Source organism: Mobula birostris, chromosome 11 (genome assembly GCF_030028105.1).
Source record: "Mobula birostris isolate sMobBir1 chromosome 11, sMobBir1.hap1, whole genome shotgun sequence".
Classification (NCBI taxonomy): domain Eukaryota; kingdom Metazoa; phylum Chordata; class Chondrichthyes; order Myliobatiformes; family Myliobatidae; genus Mobula; species Mobula birostris.
Genome location: NC_092380.1, coordinates 114,896,013 through 114,918,583, shown reverse-complemented (window position 1 = coordinate 114,918,583; position 22,571 = coordinate 114,896,013). Strand labels below are relative to the sequence as shown.

At 48.3% G+C, this 22,571-nt stretch overlaps 1 protein-coding gene across 5 annotated transcripts in view; it reads left to right on the top strand.

Annotated features, from left to right (window-relative positions):
- Nucleotides 1-22,571, top strand: part of LOC140205330 (AMP deaminase 3-like) — a 73,827-nt gene that overhangs the window by 45,255 nt on the left and 6,001 nt on the right. For all 5 annotated transcript variants that reach the window (XM_072272912.1, XM_072272916.1, XM_072272915.1 and 2 more), the window contains 5 exons: nucleotides 2,402-2,528; nucleotides 4,302-4,465; nucleotides 7,596-7,716; nucleotides 12,161-12,334; nucleotides 18,981-19,091. In XM_072272912.1, coding sequence (XP_072129013.1) covers nucleotides 2,402-2,528; nucleotides 4,302-4,465; nucleotides 7,596-7,716; nucleotides 12,161-12,334; nucleotides 18,981-19,091 — 697 coding nt within the window. The remainder of the gene's footprint in view (nucleotides 1-2,401; nucleotides 2,529-4,301; nucleotides 4,466-7,595; nucleotides 7,717-12,160; nucleotides 12,335-18,980; nucleotides 19,092-22,571) is intronic.

Sequence of the window (22,571 nt, the reverse complement as noted above, 5' to 3'; positions counted from 1 at the left end):
ATCACCCTCCAAGCAGTCATCATCTGCACCCGACATGACCACCTCACTCCTCACTGTAGCCCTAATGGGAGACCCACCACAGGCACCACCCCAGCCCCCGGACCAGTGACAGAGGGAGACCCCACCATCCCTGGATCCAGAATCCCTCAGCCAGGACATGAGCCTCCACACCCTTGTCACCCCCTGCGGAATCAGCACCAGGAGAGTCCCCTCCCTCCAAACCCCCCGGGATACACTTCCTCTGACCAGCTGCACGGGACAACAATCCAGGGTTGCTCCAGTTCCCCTCGTGGACTAGACGCTCCCCAGCAGGGTGCCTAGCCTCAACTGAGGCAGCCATCTTGGAAACTAATCCCACTGGTGACTCTGTACCCACAGGCGACCCCTGTTCAATAGGGTTTGGCCCCCTCCCTGGGGGAATGCACTCTCTGATTCTACCTCCCCACACAGCCCCTCTATAGTGCCGCTGCTCACCAGCCCAGAGGACACATCTTCGGGAGATGCCACCCCAGCAGGGCCCCGGTACAACAGGGCTATCCTCCAGCTTTGGGAGACGTTCTCCATAAACCTCCCTCCTCTTGTGGCCCTGGTGTCCAGGCTCAGGAGACACATCCCTCCGTTGTTTCAGGCCACAGATACCCTGAGGCACGCTGAGCTCCATTTCAGAGGCATCCTCAGTCCTCGGCACTGTTTGCCCTCCCCAGGCTCTCGCTGGGTTTCAGGAGTCACAGGACTCAATGATCGTGGTTCACAGGAACAGCCTGATTTTTCTCCGGGGGAGAAGTTTTCAAATGCTTCTCCTCCTCCACCTTCCTGCCAGCCATCTGACCCCAGCCCTCGCGTCATTCACACCGTGTCTGTCCTGGACTCCCACAGCCAATGGCACAGGGGTAGGGGCAGGAGGAGGGAGGTCAATGGGGGAAGGTCCAGCCGTATCACCCTGTGCCTCCGAGGCAGAGTTGGCAGCCTGACTGTTCGGGCACTTCTGCCGAATATGCACAGGCACGGTGTCTCGGGTGGAACGTAGTTCACAGGACAGTATAGTAATGGCCCTCAAAATAAACCTGAAGCTGCCCCTCAGCATCCCCACCCCACTCCAGCTGCATAAGCAGATGGAGCTCATAACCTCAGGAGGTACCTCAGCCCTGTACCACACTGAGGTTATTTTGGGTTACACCTCACCGGTGGAGCACAGAGAGGGGAATAGGGCCTTGTCAGGGATTTGTGAGGGGACATCACCGAGGATTACCATCCACACGGGGGCCAACACTGGCTCCACCTGCATAAAAATCCTCCCCTCCTTTAGCCCCTGAGTTTGGGCCAAAAGCACACCCCTTGGTGACTTCAAATAGAAAATCCATTCAAATCTGCTACTGCAACGATGCCCTGACGGTCTCCAACAGTCTCCCCCATGGCCTTTCCTACCGACTGAACTAAGCACAGTACACCGTACAGCGTTCTTTAAAGTCAGTGATTTGATCAGATGTTCCTCTTCGTGACACTGGATCCCGCAGCCTCCGCATACGACATTTTGAGCTGCAGCCTGCCGTGATGCAGTCAGAATTCAAAAGTTCGATATTACACAGTCTACACCCAGCGGTCAGAAAGAAACAGTTCACAAACGGGATGGGATGGGGGCAAGAAAGAACTGGATAGGCGGGGTGTTAAAACCTCAGAGCTGCGAATGGTAGCATCTTCCCCAGCCAGTCTGTTCTTCCGTCGGCTGCTCCAAAGTCCTCTTCACCCAGACGCCCTGGGCTAGGCACGCCAACCGGGAGGGATTTTCCACTGTTACAAACGGAATAAATCCGTCCCTGCTCCTGGGAAACTTTGGCAATCCACCAGCCACACCCACTGCTCAGCACTGAAGAGACACGGACCGAAACCCTCACCGAACAGAATCCTTCCAGGAAAGGAAACTGTTACCCTCTGCTGCTGTGGCGATATTCCACACTCCCAAAGCCTCTGGCAATCTCCAAAACTGTCCTTTGGAATCTTGCAGCAAATTTTCAACTTTAGGAGAGAAAGTTCCAAACAGTGTGATCCTCCCCCAGTCCCACCCCTCCCACAGTGTGACCCCCCCAGTACCACCCCTCCCACAGTGTGACCCCCCCTCAGTACCACCCCTCCCACAGTGTGACCCCCCCTCAGTACCACCCCTCCCACGGTGTGACCCTCCCTCAGTACCACCCCTCCCACAGTGTGACCCTCTCTCAGTATCACCCCTCCCACAGTGTGACCCTCCATCTGCCCCACTGCAGAACATTTGATGCATACACAGATGAACAAGTTAATGTAGATCAGTGAAATACAGTGGGTGATGGTACAATATGTATTGTTTAGATACAATTAGTGACAATATTTGCATGGGTTCACAATCTAACTTTCTATTTATTTCCAGCGACATCTTTCGAAGTAAAAAACTCCTGCCAAGTTTTGGGAAAATGTTGGAGAATGTTTTCCTGCCTCTGTTTGAAGCAACGATCAATCCGAGAGAAAACCGGGAGCTTCACCTCTTCCTGAAATACGTGGGTATTGCGGTGTTGTGGCCTCTGTTGCAGTGTAACCCTCCCATCATCTCCCCCTGACCTTGAACCTCGAGTTTCACTGTAATGATCTGATGCAGCCCGATGAAAATCAGAAAACCAATAAGACCTGCTTTAAAGTTTATTGAAGCGTCTGACTGTTATCCAGGCCAGTATTAATTGGCCACTGTGATGGGGAAGGTGGGGGTGGGCTGCTGTTTGTGCCGTGGGTTGGGGAGGCTTCCTCAGTGCCACTCGATGGACCCCTGCCGACCCAGCAGTGTCTGGGACTTGGGACTAACCAAAACATGTTTGTTTTCCAGTCCAATGAGAAGCCACAACACCATACAGAATGAGTAGAAGTAGGCCAAATGGCCCATCGAGTCTGCTCTGCCAGTCTGTCATGGCTGATTTGTGATCCTTCTCAATCCCGTTCTCCTGCCTTTGACTCCCCGATTAATCAAGAACCTATCAGCCTGAGCTTTAAACACACCCAGTGACGTGGCCTCCACAGCTGTCTGCTTCATCCTCAGCTTTCATCTCACAGGCATATGTCATGACATTTGTTGTTCATGGCAGTAGTACATTAAAAACTTATATAAATTGTAATAAGAAATATATTAAAGTATTAATTTATGTAACCAAGGTGAATAAGAGGTTAAGTTAGTGAATTTATTTGTTTTATTTAGAGACATACTGTACTGTGCAGTAGGCCCTTCCAGCCCTCTGAGCCACGCCACCCAGCAACCACCCCCCGACAACCCCAATTTAACCCCAGCCTAATCACTGGACAATTTACAATGACCAATTTACAATCTACTACTAACCGGTATGTTTTTGGACCGTGGGAGGAAACTGGAGCACCCGGAGGAAACCCATGCATTCCATGGGGAGGACGTACAGATGACATTGAACTTGAACTCCAGCCTCTGAAGCCCCGAGCTGTAACGTTGCTCTGACTGGGCGTCACCGCGGCGGGGCGCTAAGCAGCACGGAGACAGGCCCATCGGGCTCCAGACAACCAAGCTGCCCATCGAAGTAGTCTGACCAGCCTGCATTTGGTGCATATCCAAACTTTTCCTAACCATGTACCTGTCCTCTAGCACCTTGTTCCATACATCCACCACTTTCTGAATGGAAGACCTTGCTCCTCAGGCCCCCCTCCCTTATTCCCCCTCTATGCCTTATAAGGATAGGTCAAGTGAGCGAGGGCTTTTCTCTTTGGAGCGACAAAGGTATCGGGTGACGTTAGAAGTGTATACAGTTATGAGAGGCATTGACCGAGTGGGCAGCCAGCACCTAATCCCCAGGGCAGAAATAATTGATAGGAGGAGTTTCTTTTACACAGTGTTGGGTGTGTGGAATGTCTTGCCAGGGGTGGTGGTAGAGGCAAACGCGGAGAGGTACTTCTCTGAGATCAGGCTCATCAATGCTTCGATTTCTCTCTACATCTGACCTACCAAGGAGCAACGCTTCACATTTGTCGGGTTAAACTCCATCTGCCGTTTCTCCGCCCATATCTGCAACTGGTCCATATCCCGCAATATTCTTTGCCAGTCATTTACACCATCCACAGCACCAGCAACCTTCATATCATCAGCAAACATACTAACCACCCATCTGCTTGTTCATCCAGGTCATTTATGTACCTCACAAACAGCAGTCTAATGGTCGAATGTAAAGAAAGCATACGCTGTTTTTATGTACGTTTCTGGTATATGTTTCTGTGAGATGAGGGAGCTGGAGCTGCCTGTGAGGGAATGTTGTGTGCGGCAGGTGACCGGGTTTGATAGTGTGGACGATGAATCCAAACACAGCGCTCACATGTTCTCCACGAAGAGCCCGAGCCCCGAGGAATGGAGCCGAGAGCAGAATCCGCCCTACAGCTACTACCTCTATTACATGTACGCCAACATCATGGTCCTCAACAACCTGCGCAAGTAAGTACACCTTCTGGAACCTGGCGCTGGCCACTGGGGCATCCGCTGCCCTTGGTCACAGCCCCCCACTGCCCCCACCTCTGTATGCTGGCTCTCTCACCTTAGATAGTGACCGTCCCTGTCCCTCCCACAGATGCTGCCTGGCCTGCAGAGTTCTTCCAGCACATTGCTGGACATTTCAAACTGTGCCGGATAAGGTGTCAGTAATGGGGAGGGATGCCACAGCAGCATTGGCAGTTAGCACAGTGTTATTACAGCTCAGGGTGTTGGAGTGCAGAGCATCCTCTGTAAACAAACTAGTACCTCCCCTCCCGTGACCTCCAGTGCCTTGGTTTCAAAAGCACACATCCATGTTTTGTGCAAGCTCGGGCTTTTCTCTTTGGATCGAATGAGAATGATAGAGGTGTACAAGCCGATGAGAGGCATAGATTGAGTAGACAGTCAGAGACTTTTTCCCAGGGCTGAAATGTTGGAGTTGTTAAAATACATTAGGACGGATAAGTCCCCGGGGCCTGACGGAATATTCCCCAGGCTGCTCCATGAGGCGAGGGAGGAGATTGCTGAGCCTCTGGCTAGGATCTTTATGTCCTCGTTGTCCACGGGAATGGTACCGGAGGATTGGAGGGAGGCAAATGTTGTCCCCTTGTTCAAAAAAGGTAGTAGGGATAGTCCGGGTAATTATAGACCAGTGAGCCTTACGTCTGTGGTGGGAAAGCTGTTGGAAAAGATTCTTAGGGATAGGATCTCTGGGCATTTAGAGAATCATGGTCTGATCAGCGACAGTCAGCATGGCTTTGTGAAGGGCAGATCATGTCTAACAAGCCTGATAGAGTTCTTTGAGGAGGTGACCAGGCATATAGATGATGGTAGTGCAGTGGATGTGATCTGTATGGATTTTAGTAAGGCATTTGACAAGGCTCCACACAGTAGGCTTATTCAGAAAGTCAGACGGCATGGGATCCAGGGAAGTTTGGCCAGGTGGATTCAGAATTGGCTTGCCTGCAGAAGGCAGAGGGTGGTGGTGGAGGGAGTACATTCAGATTGGAGGGTTGTGACTAGTGGTGTCCCACAAGGATCAGTTCTGGGACCTCTACTTTTCATGATTTTTATTAGCGACCTGGATGTTGGGGTAGAAGGGTGGGTTGGCAAGTCTGCAGATGACACAAAGGTTGGTGGTGTTGTAGATAGTGTAGGGGATTGTCAAAGATTGCAGAGAGTCATTGGTGGGTTGCAGAAGTGGTCTGAGAAGTGGCAGATGGAGTTCAACCCAGAGAAGTGTGAGGTGATACACTTTGGAAGGACAAACTCCAAGGCAGAGTACGCAGTAAATGGCAGGATACTTGGTAGTGTGGAGGAGCAGAGGGATCTGGGTGTACATGTCCACAGATCCCTGAAAGTTGCCTCACAGGTGGATTGGGTAGTTAAGAAAGCTTATGGGGTGTTAGCTTTCATAAGTCGAGGGATAGAGTTAAGAATCGCGAGGTAATGATGCAGCTCTATAAAACTCTGGTTAGGCCACACTTGGAGTACTGTGTCCAGTTCTGGTCACCTCACTATAGGAAGGATGTGGAAGCATTGGAAAGGGTACAGGGGAGATTTACCAGGATGCTGCCTGGTTTAGAGAGTATGCATTATGATCAGAGATTAAGGGAGCTAGGGCTTTACTCTTTGGAGAGAAGGAGGATGCGAGGAGACATGATAGAGGTGTACAAGATATTAAGAGGGATAGATAGAGTGGATAGCCAGCGCCTCTTCCCCAGGGCACCACTGCTCAATACAAGAGGACATGGCTTTAAGGTAAGGGGTGGAAAGTTCAAGGGGGATATTAGAGGAAGGTTTTTTACTCAGGGAGTGGTTGGTGCGTGGAATGCACTGCCTGAGTCAGTGGTGGAGGCAGATACACTAGTGAAGTTTAAGAGACTACTAGACAGGTATATGGAGGAATCTAAGGTGGGGGGTTATATGGGAGGCAGGGTTTGAGGGTCGGCACAACATTGTGGGCCGAAGGGCCTGTACTGTGCTGTACTATTCTATGCTCTATGAAATGGCTAATACAAGGGGGCAGAATTTTAAGGTGATTGGAGGAAAGTATAGGATAAGTTGGGTGTGTGGAACGCCCTGCTGGAGGTGGTGGTAGAGGTAGATACATTAGGGACCTTTAACAGACTCTTAGATAGGCACAAGGATGATAGAAAAATGGAGGGCTAAGTAGGAGGGAAGAGTTAGATTGATTTTAGTGTAGGTTAAAGTGTCGGCACAGCGTCTTGGGCTGAAGGGCTTGTGGAGGGCTAATTGTCCTGGTGACTAGGAAGAGGCAGGAGAACAGTGGTAGTGGGGGATGCTGATGGACTCGTGGTAGGGAATAGGGGAGGTACTGAGGGAATGAGATTGCTTTGTGAGCTAGCAGGGCTATCTTGTCCCAAATAGCCTCTTGTTTTTCCCATTGTATTCATTGCCTGTGGAGTAGGTCTTCCAGGGTCTCTGCAGAAAGGTCCCAGATCCCTGAACCGAGGCCGTGTCACTGGGGTGCAATGTAGCCAGGGACAGAGAGTATCACATCGAGGGCATGGGTGCACAGTGTAGTGTGTGATTGGTTAATCCCTGGTGCCACAGAACGTTCAATTTTATTGCCACCTGACTGTACATAAAAACAACAAAACAAAACAACGTTGCTCCGGACCACAATTTACCCAGAAAACATACATCACACACAGCACATAAAACAAAATACGTTATTTAGAGAGAGAGCGTGAAACAGGCCCTTTAGCCCATCGAGCTGCCACATCCAGTAATCGCCCCAATTTAACCCTAATCTACTCATGGGATATTTAACCTATGGGTATGGTCTTTGGGCTGTAGAAGGAAACTGGAGCCCCTGGAGGAAACCCACGCATTCCACAGAGAGAACATACGGATGCTGTTGGAACTGAAGTCGAACTCTGACACCGGAGCTGTAATAGTGTCGTGCTAACCACTACGCTACTGTGGTGTCCATAATATTACCATAAAATATAAACCAAAATGCCTGCACAGGTAAACAGTAAATGGTACTGGGGTCCGTCGATGGGTTGACCGTGGAACTGACAACTGCCCCCTCCACGGGGCACTGACCGTCTCCTTTGTGTTCCAGGGAGCGAGGCCTCAGTACCTTCCAATTTCGGCCCCACTGTGGAGAGGCTGGCTCCATCACACACCTCGTCTCCGCCTTCCTCACAGCGGACAACATTTCCCACGGACTCAACCTCAAGAAGGTAAGTCAGCTACAGCAGAAATACTACCCCTCCGACGTAGAAAGGCACAGGACTGGATAGCAAGGTTCAAGATTCTTTAATGTCATTTCCAATACACAAGAGTAAAGGAGAATAAAATAATTGTTACTCCTAATCTGATGCAGCCCAAAAAAAACAGAATAAAATAAAGAACACAATAATAAAAAAAACACAATAAATATAAATGCATAGGATAGTGTATGTACACAGATTGATTGTCTGTCCATAAGGTGATGTTAGGCACAGGAGTGTCTGTACATAAGGTGACTGACAGGAAATGATAAAGTAGTGGTGTTTGGGGGTGTGGAGTGGGGGGTTAATGGGTGGAGGTGTTGATCATCCTCACTGCTCGGGGAAAGTAACTGTTTTTGAATCTGGTGGCAAATATTGGGACTAAAACTGTGGCTGGTTGGCTGCTAGTGGTGTTCCACAGGGGTCCGTGTTGGAACTGCTGCTTTTTATGTTATATGTCAGTAATTTGGATGAAGGAATTGATGGCTTTGTGGCCAAGTTTGGGGATGATACGAAGCTAGGAGGAGGGGTGGATGGTGTTGAGGAAGCAGGGAGTCTGCAGAAGAACTGGAGAATGACAAAGAAGTGGCAGATGAAACAGAGTGTAGGAAAGTGTGTGGTCATGGACGTTGATAGAAAAGTTAAGTATAGACTATTTCTAAATGGGGAGCAAATTCAGCGATCAGAGGTGCAAAGGGACTTGGAGTCCTTGTGCAGGATTCACTAAAGGTTAACTTGCAGATTGAGTCAGTGGTGAGGAAGGCAAATGCAATGGTAGCATTCATTTCAGGTGGACTAGAATATAAAAGCAAGGATGTAATGCTGAGGCTTTATAAAGTACTGGTCAGATAGCACTCAGTGTATGTTGAGCAGTTTTGGGCTCCTTATCTAAGAAGTGTTATGCTAGCATGGGAGAGGGTTTGGAGGGAGTTTGCAAGAATGATTCTGGGAATGAAAAGGTTAACATATGAGGAGAGTCTGATAACTCATTGGAGCTTAGAAGAACAAGGAGGGATCTCACTGAAACCTATCGAAAATAGAGTGGATGTGAAGAGGATGTTTCCTATGATGAGGGAGTCCAGGACCAGAGGGCACAGCCTCAGAATAGAGGGACGTGCATTTAGAACAGAGATGAGGAATTTCTTTAGCCAGAGGGTAGTGAATCTGTGGAATTCATTGCCACAGATGGCTGTGGAGGCCAAGTCACTGAGTATATTTGAGTTGGAGGTTTTTAGGTTCTTGATTAGTCAGGGTGTCAAAGGTTACAGGGAGAAGGCAGAAGAATGGGGTTGAGAGGGATAATAGCTTAGCCATGATGGAATGGTGCAGCAAACTGTAGGGCCGAATGGCCTCATTCTGCTCCTGTGTCTTATGGGACCAGTGGGAGGAAGGGTCCCGTTAATGCACGCAGTTCTGCTGCTGAGTCCACCCACAGTCTGCAGTCTGAGTAACACACACAACGTGCCGGAGGAACTCAACAGGTCAGGCATCATCCAGGAAAATGAATAAACAGTTGACCGTGCAGGCCGAGCAAATCATCAGGTCCTGACGAAAGGTCTTGGCTCAAAACGTTGACTGTTTATTCCCCTCCGTACATGCTGCCCACCCTGCTGAATTCATCCAGCATTTTGTGTAGAATCTCTTGTGTTTATGATATGCTGTCTGAGGCTCGTGACCAGCCGGAAGCCACCACCCCCACAACACATTTCGGCACAGGAAAATATTGAGAAAGCGGAAGAGTTCCTGAGAACGGTGAGAACATGGTGTTCCTCTCATGACCTTCACTGAGGGGGAAGGAGATGACAGACCCTGGTCTGGGTGTTGGCCAGGGGCCAGGAGTGAAACGGGATCGGCTTGTACACAGTTCCTTCGAATACGAAAGCATTCCAGACACTCGGTAACTCAATATTCCCCAAGTGGTGACTCAGGGACCATCGCTTGGAAATGCTGTGACCAACATTAGCCGTCAGTCTGATAAACGCTCTGTGTTCAGCACCATCCTGTGGGGTGGCAAACTGTAGCGTGTGAAACGGTATGTATGGCATCTCAGTACTGCGGCAGTTAGCATGCCGATATTACAGCTCTGACAATCAGAGCTCCAGGTTCAATTCCAGTGGCATCTGTAAGGAGTTTGTACGTTCTCCCTGTGACCACGTAGTTTTCCTCCAGGAGCTCTGGTTACCTCCCACAGTCCAAAAACATCTCAGTTAGTAGGTTAAGCAGTTGTTATAAGTTGTCATGTGATGAATCTAGGTAAGCTGTTGAACTGGAAGGTTCCCCGCTGTATCTCTAAGTGATGAAATAAATAATAAATCAAGTGCGGATCCTTCGGCCCATGATGTTGTGCCAAACTTTTAACCCACTCCAGCATCAACATAACCCTTCTAGCTCTCCATTCTAATTTCATCCAGGTGCCTATGTACGAGGCTCTTACATGTCACTAACATACCTTCCCCTACCACCAGCCCTGGCAGTGCGCCTATACGTTCCTCCAGTCTCCGTGAAGTTATGTCCTTTCTGCTCTTTGGCTGTCCACTTGATCTATGCCTCTTATCATCCTGTACACCTCAATCATCACTTCCATCCTTCCAAAGTGAATCACGTCTCACTTATCTGGGTGGAACTCCATCTGCCACTTCTCAGCCCAGTCTTGCATCCTGTCAATGTCCTGCTGTAACCTACAACAACTGCAGATGCCATCTCATCGGCCCTTCACACAGCCCTGGAACATCTGGATAGCGAAGGTGCTCTTTATCAACGAACGACCGCTCAGCATTCAATACCATCATCCCCTCAAAACTAACCAATAAGCTTCAAGGTCTTGGCCTCAAAACCTCCTAGTGCTTGGATCCTCGATTTCCTCACTTGCAGGTCCCTGAGCCAATCAGCGTCTGGGGATCGGGGCGAGGAGGGTCGGGAACTTTAAGTTCCTCGATGTTAATATCTCGGAGGACCTGTCCTGGCCCAGCACGTAAGTGCAATTACGAAGAAAGCACGGCAGCACCTCTAGTTCCTTGGGAGTTTGTGAAGATTCGGCATGACATCTAAAACTTTGACAAACTTGTAGAGATGTGTAATAGAGAGTATATTGACTGGTTGCGTCATGGCCTGGTACGGAAACACCAATGCTTTTGAACAGAAAATCCTACGAGAAGTAGCGGATACGGCCCTCCTCAACATTCAGCACATCTGCAGCGAGTGCTGTCAGAGGAAAGCGTCATCAAGGACCTTCACCATCCAGGCCATGTTCTCCCCTCGCTGCTGCCATCAAGGAAGTACGGGAGCCTCAGGACCCACACCCCCATGTTCAGGAACACTTATGACCCCTCAACCAAGAGGTTCTTGAATCAGAGGGGAGAACTTCACTCACCCTGTCACTGAACTGTTCTCACAACCTATGGACTCACTTCCAAGGGCTTTTCATCTCAGGTTCTCAATAGTTATTACTTATTTATTATTAATTTTTCCCCTTTTGTATTTAAAGTTTGTTGACTTTTGCACCTGGGCTGTTTGTCCTGTTGGGTGAGGCCTTTCATTGATCCTATTGTGTTTCTGTGGATTTACTTAGTATGCCCGCAAGAAAATGAATCCCAGTGTGTGTATATGGTGACATACTGTACATGTAATCTGGCAGTAAATTTATTTTGAACACTCCTGCACACTATCCACAACACCACCAACCTTTGTGTTATTTACAGACTTACTAACCCATCCCTCCACTTCCTCATCCAAGTCATTTATAAAGATCACAAACAGCAGAGGTCCCAGAACAGATCTTTGTGGAACACTGCTGGTTACTGACATCCAGACCAGTTAGGTGACTGTTGGTTGCATTAGCACAGTGAAAAAATTACATCCTTAGGTCTGGTCACCTAGGCCATAGAAAACATAGAACAGGGCTTTTCGCCCCTCAGAAGCACCCTCCCACAGTGTGACCCTCCCTCAGTACCACCCCTCCCACAGTGTGACCCTCCCTCAGTACCACCCTTCCCACAGTGTGACCCTCCCTCAGTACCACCCCTCCCACAGTGTGACCCTCCCTCAGTACCACCCCTCCCACAGTGACCCTCCCTCAGTACCACCCTTCCCACAGTGTGACCCTCCCTCAGTACCACCTCTCCCACAGTGTGACCCTCCCTCAGTACCACCCCTCCCACAGTGTGACCCTCCCTCAGTACCACCCCTCCCACAGTGTGACCCTCCCTCAGTACCACCCCTCCCACAGTGTGACTCTCCCTCAGTACCACCCTTCCCACAGTGTGACCCTTCCGCAGTACCACCCCTCCCACTGTGTGACCCTCCCTCTGCAGTGACAATATGTATGAGATTCCTGTAGTGAATTTGTGTGATGAATTGTTGAGCATATTTTCAAGATGTCTGCATTGCCTAACCTGAATGGTTTTTGCCTTCCCAGAGTCCCGTTCTTCAGTACCTGTACTATCTCACCCAGATCCCCATCGCAATGTCCCCCCTGAGCAACAACAGCCTTTTCCTGGAGTACTCCAAGAACCCAATGCGGGAGTTCCTCCACAAGGGCCTCAAGGTGTCGCTGTCCACTGATGACCCAATGCAGTTCCATTATACCAAGGTGGGTAGCTGACCCAGGGTGAGATGTTGGTGAATGGAGCTGTGTCTGTCTGTGCTCAGAATGTCTGTCTCTGACCCAGGTTGAGATGTTGAACGGAGCTGTGTCTGTCTGTATTTGGTACAGTATGTCTCTCTCTGACCCAGGGGTGTAACAGAGACCAGTCTGTGCTCGGTATGTCTCTCTGACCCAGGTTGAGATGTTGGTGAACGGAGCTGTGTCTGTCTGTATTTGGTATGTCTCTCTCTGACCTAGGGGTGTAATATAGACCAGTCTGTGCTCAGTATGTCTCTCTGACCCAGGAACCAGTGATCAATACCAATGCTGTGGGTTCCTGCTAAAAACATTCCAGGTTAGAATGTAGAACAATCGTGGGATTGAGTTTAAGAGCTGAGAGGTAATGTTGCAGCTATATAGGACCCTGGTCAGACCCCACTTGGAGTACTGTGCTCAGTTCTGGTCACCTCACTACAGGAAAGACGTGGAAACTATAGAAAGGGTGCAGAGGAGATTTACAAGGATGTTGCCTGGATTGGGGAGCATGCCTATGAAAACAGGTTGAGTGAACTCGGCCTTTTCTCCTTGGAGCGACGGAGGATGAGAGGTGACCTGAAAGAGGTGTACAAGATGATGAGAGGCATTGATCGTGTGGATAGGCAGAGGCTTTTTCCCAGGGCTGAGATGGCTAGCGTGAGAGGGCATAGTTTTAAGGTGCTGGGGAGTAGGTACAAAGGAGATGTCAGGGGTAAGTTTTTTACGCACAGAGTGGTGAGTGCATGGAATGGGCTGCTGGCGACGGTGGTGGAGGCGGATATGATAGGGTCTTTTAGGAGACTTTTGGATAGGTACATGGAGCTTAGAAAAATAGAGGGCGGTGGCCTGGTGGGTAATTTCTAAGGTAAGTACATGTTTGGCACAGCATTGTGGGCTGAAGGGCCTGTACTGTGCTGTAGGTTTTCTATGTCCTATGTAGAACAGTATCGCACAGGAACAGCCCCTTCATCCCACAGTTAAATTAGTAATCTAATCGCTTCTGCCTACACAATGTCCTCACATTCATGTACCTATCCAAACATCTCTTAAAATTCTCTGATGCGTCTGCCTCTACTAGCGCCCCATGCAGTGCATTCCCATCACCCACCACTCTGTAAAAAGAATCTTGCCCCTCTCATCTTAAATACCTGCCCTCTGGTATATAGACATTTCAACCATGGGAAAAGATACTGTCTGTCTGCCCTATCTATGCCTCTCATAATCTTATAAACCCCTCTGAGGTCTTCCCCCAGCCTCTGCATGTCCAGGTTTGTCCATCCTTTTGATATAGTACTCGGGTAGTTCTTGGTTAGATCTGTGAAAAGGTGTCAATGTATACTGGTATTTGAGTGAGCTGTGGTCTCTGGGAAGTTTTTGTCCCTGCCCGTTGTACTGACCAAGCTGACGGGTCGCAGTGGGGGAGCCCAGCCTGTGAAGTGAGGGCCGGAATGTCTGGGTGATATCAGGGTGTTCAGGGCATTTCCTGAGGAGGAGAGACAGTGACTCAAGGGTGCAGTAGCAGGGTATACCCCTAGGACGTCCCTCTGAGAGTACTCGTCCAGCACTCCGTCCCACCACATAGCACGGAGGAAGGCCATTCGATCCAACTACATCATGCTGACCAAGATTCAAGTTCAAGTTTGATCATCATTCAACCACACATGGATATCCATGAATACAGCCAAATGAAACAGTGTTGCTCTGGGGCCGAGGTACGAAACCCCGATCCAACAGTCACACAAGGCACGTATGGTACATATAATTACTATAGCCGTAAACATAGTCAGACAAAAAAGTATAATGCAGCCTACATCCCTGAGTATCATGTGGTGTATATTGATAGTGCGTGGATGTTGTCAGCGAGAACAATCCCACAGCAATCAGGAAACAAACGCAATCCATTTTGTCATTCCACCCAGCAAACACTGGAGTGGAGAGCAGCACCAACGTGAAGGGTCATCCCTAACCCCACACCACACGATCTCCGGCGTCTCATCTCCTCAGCAGCTGGAACAGGTGACCGTGCCATGAGGCCTAGTCTGTACGGCAACTGGGGCCATGCAGCTCCTCTGCCAACGAGCCAATGAATCAGACTAGTGGCACTCTACATACCAAGTCCTTTCCAAAATAGTCACCATAAGATATAGGAGCAGGACTTGGCCCATTTGGCCCATCAAGTCTGCTCCACCATTTCATCATGGCTGATCCAATTTCCCCCTCAGCCCCAGTCTCCTGCCTTCTCCCCTGTATCCCTTCATGCCCTGACCAATCAAGAATCTATCAACCTTTGCCTTAAAGAAACACAAAGACTTGTCCTCCACAGCTGCCTGTGGCAAAGAATTCCACAGACTCACTACTCTCTGGCTAAAGAAATTCCTCCTCATCTCCATTCTAAAAGGACACCCCTCTATCCTCTGGTCTTAGACGCCCCACCATAGGATATATCCTCTCCACATCCACTCTATCAAGGCCTTTCATTATTCGATAGGTTTCAATGAGGTCACCCGTCATTCTCCTGAATTTGAGTGAATTCAGGCCTAGAGCCATCAAACCCTCTTCATATGACAAGCCATTCAATCGTGGAATCATTTTCATGAACTTCCTTTGAACCCTCTCCAATTTTAGCACATCCTTTCTTAGATAAGGGGCCCAAACCTGTTCACAATTCTCCAAGTGAGGCCTCAGCAATGCTTTATAAAGTCTCAACATTACATCCTTGTTTTTATTTCTAGTCCTCTTGAAACGAATGATAACATCACGTTTATCTTCCTCACTACAGACACGGCCTGCAAATTAACCGTTAGGGAATCCTGCACAAAGACTCCCAAGTCCTTTTGTACCTCAGTTTTTTGTATTTTCTCTCCATTTGGAAAATAGTCAACCTTTTCATTTCTTCTACCAACGTCCATGATCACACGCTTCTCAACACTATATTCTATCTGCCATTTTTTGCCCATTCTCCTAATCTGTCCTTCCGTAGCCTCTCTACTTCCTTAAAACTACCTGCCCCTCAACTTATCTTCACATTGTCTGCAAACTTTGCAACAAAGTCATTAATTACATCATCTAAATCATTGACATAAACTTAAGAAGAACAGATCCCAACCCAAACCCCAGTGGAACACCACTAGTCACCTGCAGCCAGTCAGAAAAGGCTCCCTGTATTCCCACTCTTTGCTGCCTGCCAGTCAGCCACTGATTAATCCACGCTGGAGTCTTTCCTGTAATACCGTGGGCTTGCAGCTTGTTAAGCAGCCTCGTGAAAATCCAAGTGTACAACATCCACCGATTCTCTTGTGTCTATCCTGCTTGTTATTTTATCAAAGAATTCCAACAGATTCATCAGGCAAGATTTTCCCTTGAGGAAACCATGCTGACTATGGCGTATTTCATCATGCACCTCCAAGTACCCTGAGATCTCATCCTTAATCATGGACTCCAACATCTTCCCAACTACTGAGTTCGGACTAACTGGCCTATGATTTCTTCTGCCTTTCTCCCTTCTTGAAGTGTGGAGTGACATTTTGCAGTCTTCTGGAACCATTCCAGAATCTAGTGATTCTTGAAAGATCATTACTACTGCCTCTATGATCTCTTCAGCCACATCTTTCAGAATTCTGGGGTGTACACCACCTTGTCCGGGTGACTTAACCACCTTAAGACCTTTCAGTTTCCCAAGAACTTTCTCTCTAGTCATGGTAACTTCACACACTTCATGCCCCCCACACCCGAAACTTCCATCATACTGCTTGTGTCTTCCACACTGCCTTCACCATGCAGTAGGAAACAAGCCTCTAGACCAGGGGTTCCCACCCTGGGGACCACAGACCCCTCAGTTAATGGTAGGAGTCCACGGCTTAAAAAAGTTTTGGAACCCCTGCTCTCCTTGTACCTTTCCTATCCATGTATCAGTCAAAGTAACTTTTAAATATTCTTAATGCACCTGGTTCAGTCACCTCCTCTGGCAGCTTGTTCCACGTATGGCACACCCTCTGGGTGAAAAGGTTCCTATTAAATCCTTCCACTGAAAAACTGCACCCTCTAACTCTGATTCCCCATCCCTGGGAAAATGTCTGTGCGTATTCACCCTGTCTATGTCCCGTAAGATCACCCCTGTTTCTCCCTCGCTTGAATAAAAAAGCCCCAATGTGCTCAACCTCTTTCCATAATTCAGTCTGTCCAGTCCCGGCAACATCCTCATAAATCTCCTCTACATCCTTTCCAGCTGAATGCTTGTTTCCTACAGCATGGTGACTAAATCTGATCAAAATCCTCCACATGTGGCCTCACCAATATCTCGTACACAACACATCATCCTAACTTCTACAACTACAACATTCTCAGGAAGAGGATTAATCCTCATTAACAGAGCCCATGTTGATGGAACCTGTTCCCTCTATCCTCATGGCCTCCATTGGTCAAGGTTTGCCATGCATGTTGCGTCCCAGTTGTCTACGTGATACATAAGCCAGGACAGGACGACATGGAGAGCAAGCTGTTGCCCGTGCAACCAGCTCCCCATCTCCGCTCAGCTGATAAGCCAAAAGAACAGCAGAGACTGACATAGTTTGGCACCAGTGTACAAGATGATGAGAGGCATTGATCGTGTGGATAGTCAGAGGCTTTATCCCAGGGCTGGAATGGCTAGCATGAGAGGGCACAGCTTTAAGGTGCTTGGAAGTAGGTACAGGGGAGATGTCAAGGGTAAGTTTTTTTTTTTACACAGAGAGTGGTGAGTGTGTGGAATGGGCTGCCGGCGATGTTGGCAGAGGCAGATATGACAGGGTCTTGGGCAGGTACATGGAACTCAGAAAAAGAGGGCTATGGGTAACCCTAGGTAATTTCTAAGGTAATGACATGGTCGACACAGCTTTGTGGGCCGAAGGGCCTGTATTGTGCTGTAGGTTTTCTGTGTTTCTATGTAGTGGCCTTGCAGGAATTTCCAGTTGTTGTTGAACTCAACATAGGACTGCCTTAGGGACTGCAGCTCTGGACTTTTCCTCGGGAATTACTCCTGAAGCCTTCCCCATGAGTAATAGCTACAAGGAAGTGGAGGTTTGAGATCAGAGTTTTCCTTCTCCTAGCTGAGCTGTCAACCCCAGCTGATGTGCCCTGTCTGCCCAAACAACTGGTTTTAAGGTGCCAGTAACCCACCTTTGCCCCTTCTCCTGTCACTAGAAATGGTTCCACCGGGTTTAGTAGCTCAACCACACGTGAAGGCCAAGAGCTGGACTTGGTTGTCAGAGGCTTTTTGAGATACATGCCATTGGGAACATTTAAAAGGTAATAGGGGCTTATCCCTATCACCACCCCGGCTATGACAACGTCCTGTCACAACACAGGAATATTTGTAGTAAAATCAAAGTAAACTGCTGAAGGATGTGAGTGGTTCAGGCGGCATCTGTGAAGGCAGAGTCCCAGAACTCCAGATATACCTGAAATGTCGACCATCCCTCATCCAGCTCCATTGACACTGCTGAACCTACTGAGCAGTTCCAGCAGTTTGTTTGATTTGACCCCAGATTCCAGCATCTGCAGTCTCCTGTGTCCTAAATATCTGGATTCAGTGATTAACTCCAAGAAGGAAGCAACACCATCAAATTCAGGAACAGTTATTACTCATCAACCCCACCAGGCAGCAGGCTCCTGAAGCAGAGGGGTAACTTCACTCACCCCAATGCTGAACTGATTCCACAACCTATGGACTCGCTTTCAAGGACCTTTCTGTTCTCGTTTTTATATTATTATTGTATTTATATCGTTTGTCTTCTTTTGCACCTTGGTTGTTTGCCAGTCTGTGTGTAGTTTTTCACTGATTCTATTGTATTTCTTTGTTCTGTGAAAGCTCACAAGAAAATTAATCTCAGATTTGTATACCTGTTCTTAAATTTGCTTTGAACACGGTCAGAGATGGGTGAGAGAAACTTGACTCACATGGTCCACTTCTGACTGGCTCAGCCCCGGGGACAGCATGAGTCAGGGTCGGGGAGGGGTGGTTGATGTGTGCCTGGGAGGGAACCTGCCCGGTGTGGTGATCCAGCAGGGGAGAAGAATTTGAGTTTGGGAGGCACTGTCGGAGCAACCTTAGGGTGTACAGATTCATTTTCAGCATTCTCTACAACTCCTGTTCTTGGTATTACTTGTTACTCACATAGTTTGCCTTCCTTTGCAATTTGGTTGTTTATTAGTCTTTGTTTATGTAGAGTTTTCATAAAATTATATTGCATTTCTTTATTTTCCTGTAAATGCCTGTAAGATAATGAATTGGAAGGTAATATATGGTGACGTGTGTACTTTGATAATACATTTACTTTCAGCGTTGTCCTTTGTATTCCTGGACTGTTTCCATGACTGTGGTTTGATGTTTTATATTCTGTGTTTCTTGTCTTTTGCACAATGCCTTTTTTGTGTATTGGATGTTTGATGTTTTTCTTTGAACGAGTTCCATGGTGTTTCTTTGTTTCGTGGCTGTCTGTGGGAAGATGAATCTCAGGGTTGTGCACTACATACAGTACTTTGATAATAAATGTACTTTGAAGAGATGGGGAAGGGTTGGTAACATGCTGGGTTTCAGTTGAGCTGTTGGATAATGCGCTGACCAGCCGCTGTCCCGTAGGAGGCTCTGATGGAAGAGTATGCAATTGCTGCACAAGTCTGGAAGCTCAGCACATGCGACCTGTGTGAGATTGCGAGGAACAGCGTGCTCCAGAGCGGCCTCTCCCATAAGGTAAATGCCATTTCACAAAATAGATTACTTCTTTGTCAGTCGTTTTTTCTAAATTCTATTGTTATAGTTATAGAGAATTACAGAACAGGAAGAGGCCCTTTGGCCCATCTAGTCCATTCAGCCTAGCCCCATAGGCCTTCATACCCTTCCTATCCACGTACTGCTCAGACTCAGATTAATTTATTTATCACGCGTGTATTCGAAGCATTCAGTGAAATGCGTCAACAGCCTAACAAAGTGCTGGGCAGCCCGAACATGTCACCACACGTTCCAGCTCACAAAATGTTCGGCAGAACAACTCCGAACACAACAAGCAGTAAAACAAGACCAGCTCCTCCCACCCATCACAATATACCTCTTCATTTTCCTGTGAATGCCCACAAGTGTAGGTCGAATATGATGGCAGTATATAATTTTAATGGTCAGACTCTTGGCAGTGTGGAGGATCAGAGGGATCTTGGGGTCCGAGTCAATAGGACACTCAAAGCAGCCGTGCAGGTTGTCTCTGTGGTTAAGAAGGCATACGGTGCATTGGCCTTCATCAACCACGGGATTGAGTTTAAGAGCCGAGAGGTAATGTTACAGCTGTATAGGACCCTGGTCAGACCTCACTTGGAGTACTGTCCTCAGTTCTGGTCACCTCCGGGAGGATGTGGAAACCATAGAAAGGGTGCAGAGGAGATTTACAAGGATGTTGCCCGGATTGGGGAGCATGCCTTATGAGAATAGGTTGAGTGAACTCAGCCTTTTCTCCTTGGAGTGACGGAGGATGAGAGGTGACCTGATAGAGGTGTATAAGATAATGAGAGGCATTGATTGTGTGGATAGTCAGAGGCTTTTTCCCAGGGCTGAAATGGCTAACACGAGAGGGCACAGTTTTAAGGTACAGAGGAGATGAAGGGGTAATTTTTTTTTTTAACGCAGAGAGTGGTGAGTGCATAGAATGGGCTGCCTGCACGGTGGTGGAGGTGGATACAATAGGGTCCTTTAAGAGACTCCCGGATAGGTACATTGGTCTTAGAAAATTAGAGGGCTATGGGTAACCCCAGGTAATTTCTAAAGTAAGTACATGTTTGACACAGCATTGTGGGCTGAAGGGCCTGTATTGTGCTGTAAGTTTTCTATGCTCTGTTTCTAAGTGAATGAATCTCAGGGTTGTATATGGTAACATCTATTTTAAGGCATCCATTAGTTTTGTGAGACCATGGATCTGCGCCTGGAAAGCCTTCACTCTCCAGGGCGCAGGCCTAGGCAAGGTTGTATGGAAGACCAGCAGTTGCCCATGCTGCAAGTCTCCCCTCTCCATGACACCAATGTTGTCCAAAGGGAAGGGCATTAGGACCCATACAGCTTGGCACCGGTGTTGTCGCAGAGCAATGTGTGATTAAGTGCCTTGCTCAAGGACACAACACGTTCCCTCGGCTGGGGCTCAAACTCACGACCTTCAGGTCACCAGTCCAAACCATTGCCTTAACCATTTGGCCACGTGCCCACACAAGTAACATCTATGTATTTTGTTAATAGATGTATTTTAAACTTTAAATGTTACAGAGAGATAATGTTTCAGAAAGGTCCTTGACGTCTGGGGTGACTTGGGGAAGAGATGTGACCCAGATCCACACCAGGACCCCCATCTGCTGGCAGAGAGTTGGGGATGGCAATCACTCAGGCGGTTAGGGAGGAAAAGATTCCAGCCCTTTCCATGTGTCCCACAATCGGGGTCATCAAATGCCACAGCACAGAAAAAAAGCCTTTTGGCCCCTCTAATCTTTGCCAAACAATTATTTTGCCTAGTCCCATCGACCTGCACCCCAGGTTGACAGCCCTCCATAACACTCCCATCTGTATACTTCATAGGGTCGTAAAGAAAGTTTTTGCCACACTGGCCTTCATAAATCAATGCACTGGGTAGAGGAGATGGGATCAACACAAAATGCTGGAGGAGCTCAGCAGGCCAGGCAGCATCTATGGAAAAGAGTAAACAGCTGACATTTCGGGCCGAGACCCTTTGGTGGGACATGAGAAAAAAAAAGCTGAGTAGTAGATTTAAAAGGTGGGGGTAGGGGAGAGAAACACGAGGTGATAGGTGAAACCTGAAGGGGGGAGGGTTGAAGTCAAGATCTGGAAAGTTGATTGGTAACAGAGACAAAAGACCTTGGAAGAAAGAAAAGGGGGGAGGAGCACCAGAGAGAGGCGATGGGCAGGCAGGGAGATGAGGTGAGAGAGGGAAAAGGGGATGGGGAAGGGGGGAGGGTAGGAGGCACTTCTGGAAGGTTGAGAAATCGATGTTCATGCCATCAGGTTGGAGGCTACCCAAATGGAATATAAGGTATTGTTCCTGCAAGCTAAGTGTGGCCCCATCACGACAGTGGAGGAGGCCATGGATGGACATATTGGAATGGGAATGAGAAGTGGAATTAAAATGGATGGGCACTGGGAAATTCTGCTTTTTCTGGCAGATCAGTAAAGCAGACTCCCAACCTACGTTGGGTCTCACTGATATACAGGAGGCCATACCAGGAGCACCGGACACAGTATATGTCCCCAACAGACTCGCAGGTGAATTATCACCTCAACTGGAAGGACTGTTTAGGACCCTGAATGGTAGTGAGGGAGGAGGTGTAGGGGCAGGTGTAGCACTTGTTCTGCATGCAAGGATAGGATATCAGTGGGTGGGGCGGGGGGTGGTGAATGTAGAAGGGAGTCGCATAGGGAGTGATCCCTACAGAAAATGGAGGGGAGGGAAAGGTGTGCTTGCTGGTGGGATTCCGTTGGAGATGGTGTTAGTTTTGCAGAATTATGGCTGGTGGGGTGGTAGGTGAGGACAAGAGGAACCCTATCCTGGGTGGGGTGGTGGGAGGGTGGGGTAAGAGCAGACGTATGTGAAATGGAAGAGATGCGGTTGAGGGCAGCATTGATAGTGGAGGAAGAGAAGGCCCTTGCTTTGAAAAAGGACATCTTCGTTCTAGCATGAAAAGCCTCACCCTGAGAGCAGATGCGGCAGAGATGGTGGAATTGAGAGAAGGGAATGGTGTTTTTACAAGTAACAGGGTGGGAAGATGTATCGTTCAAGTAGCTGTGAGAGTTTGTGGGAGATGGGATGTTACATTAAAGTTGTATTTCAGAGATGTAAGACAACTCTGGCAGGGTCTGCAAGACATTACTTCCTACAAAGCGAAACCCAATAGCATGAATGGCGGCGATGCTTCCCTACCAGATGAACTCAATTCCTTCTATGCCTGCTTCGAAAAGGAGAATATAACTACAGCTGTGAAGATCCCTGCTTCACCTTATGACCCTGTGATCTCTGTCTCAGAGGCTGATGTTAGGCTGTCTTTAAAGAGACTGAACCCTTGCAAGGTGGAAGGTCCCGATGGAGTACCTGGTAAGGCTCTGAAAACCTGTGCCAACCAACTGGCAGTATTCAAGGACATTTTCAACTTCTCACTGCTATGGGCAGAAGTTCCCACTTGCTTCAAA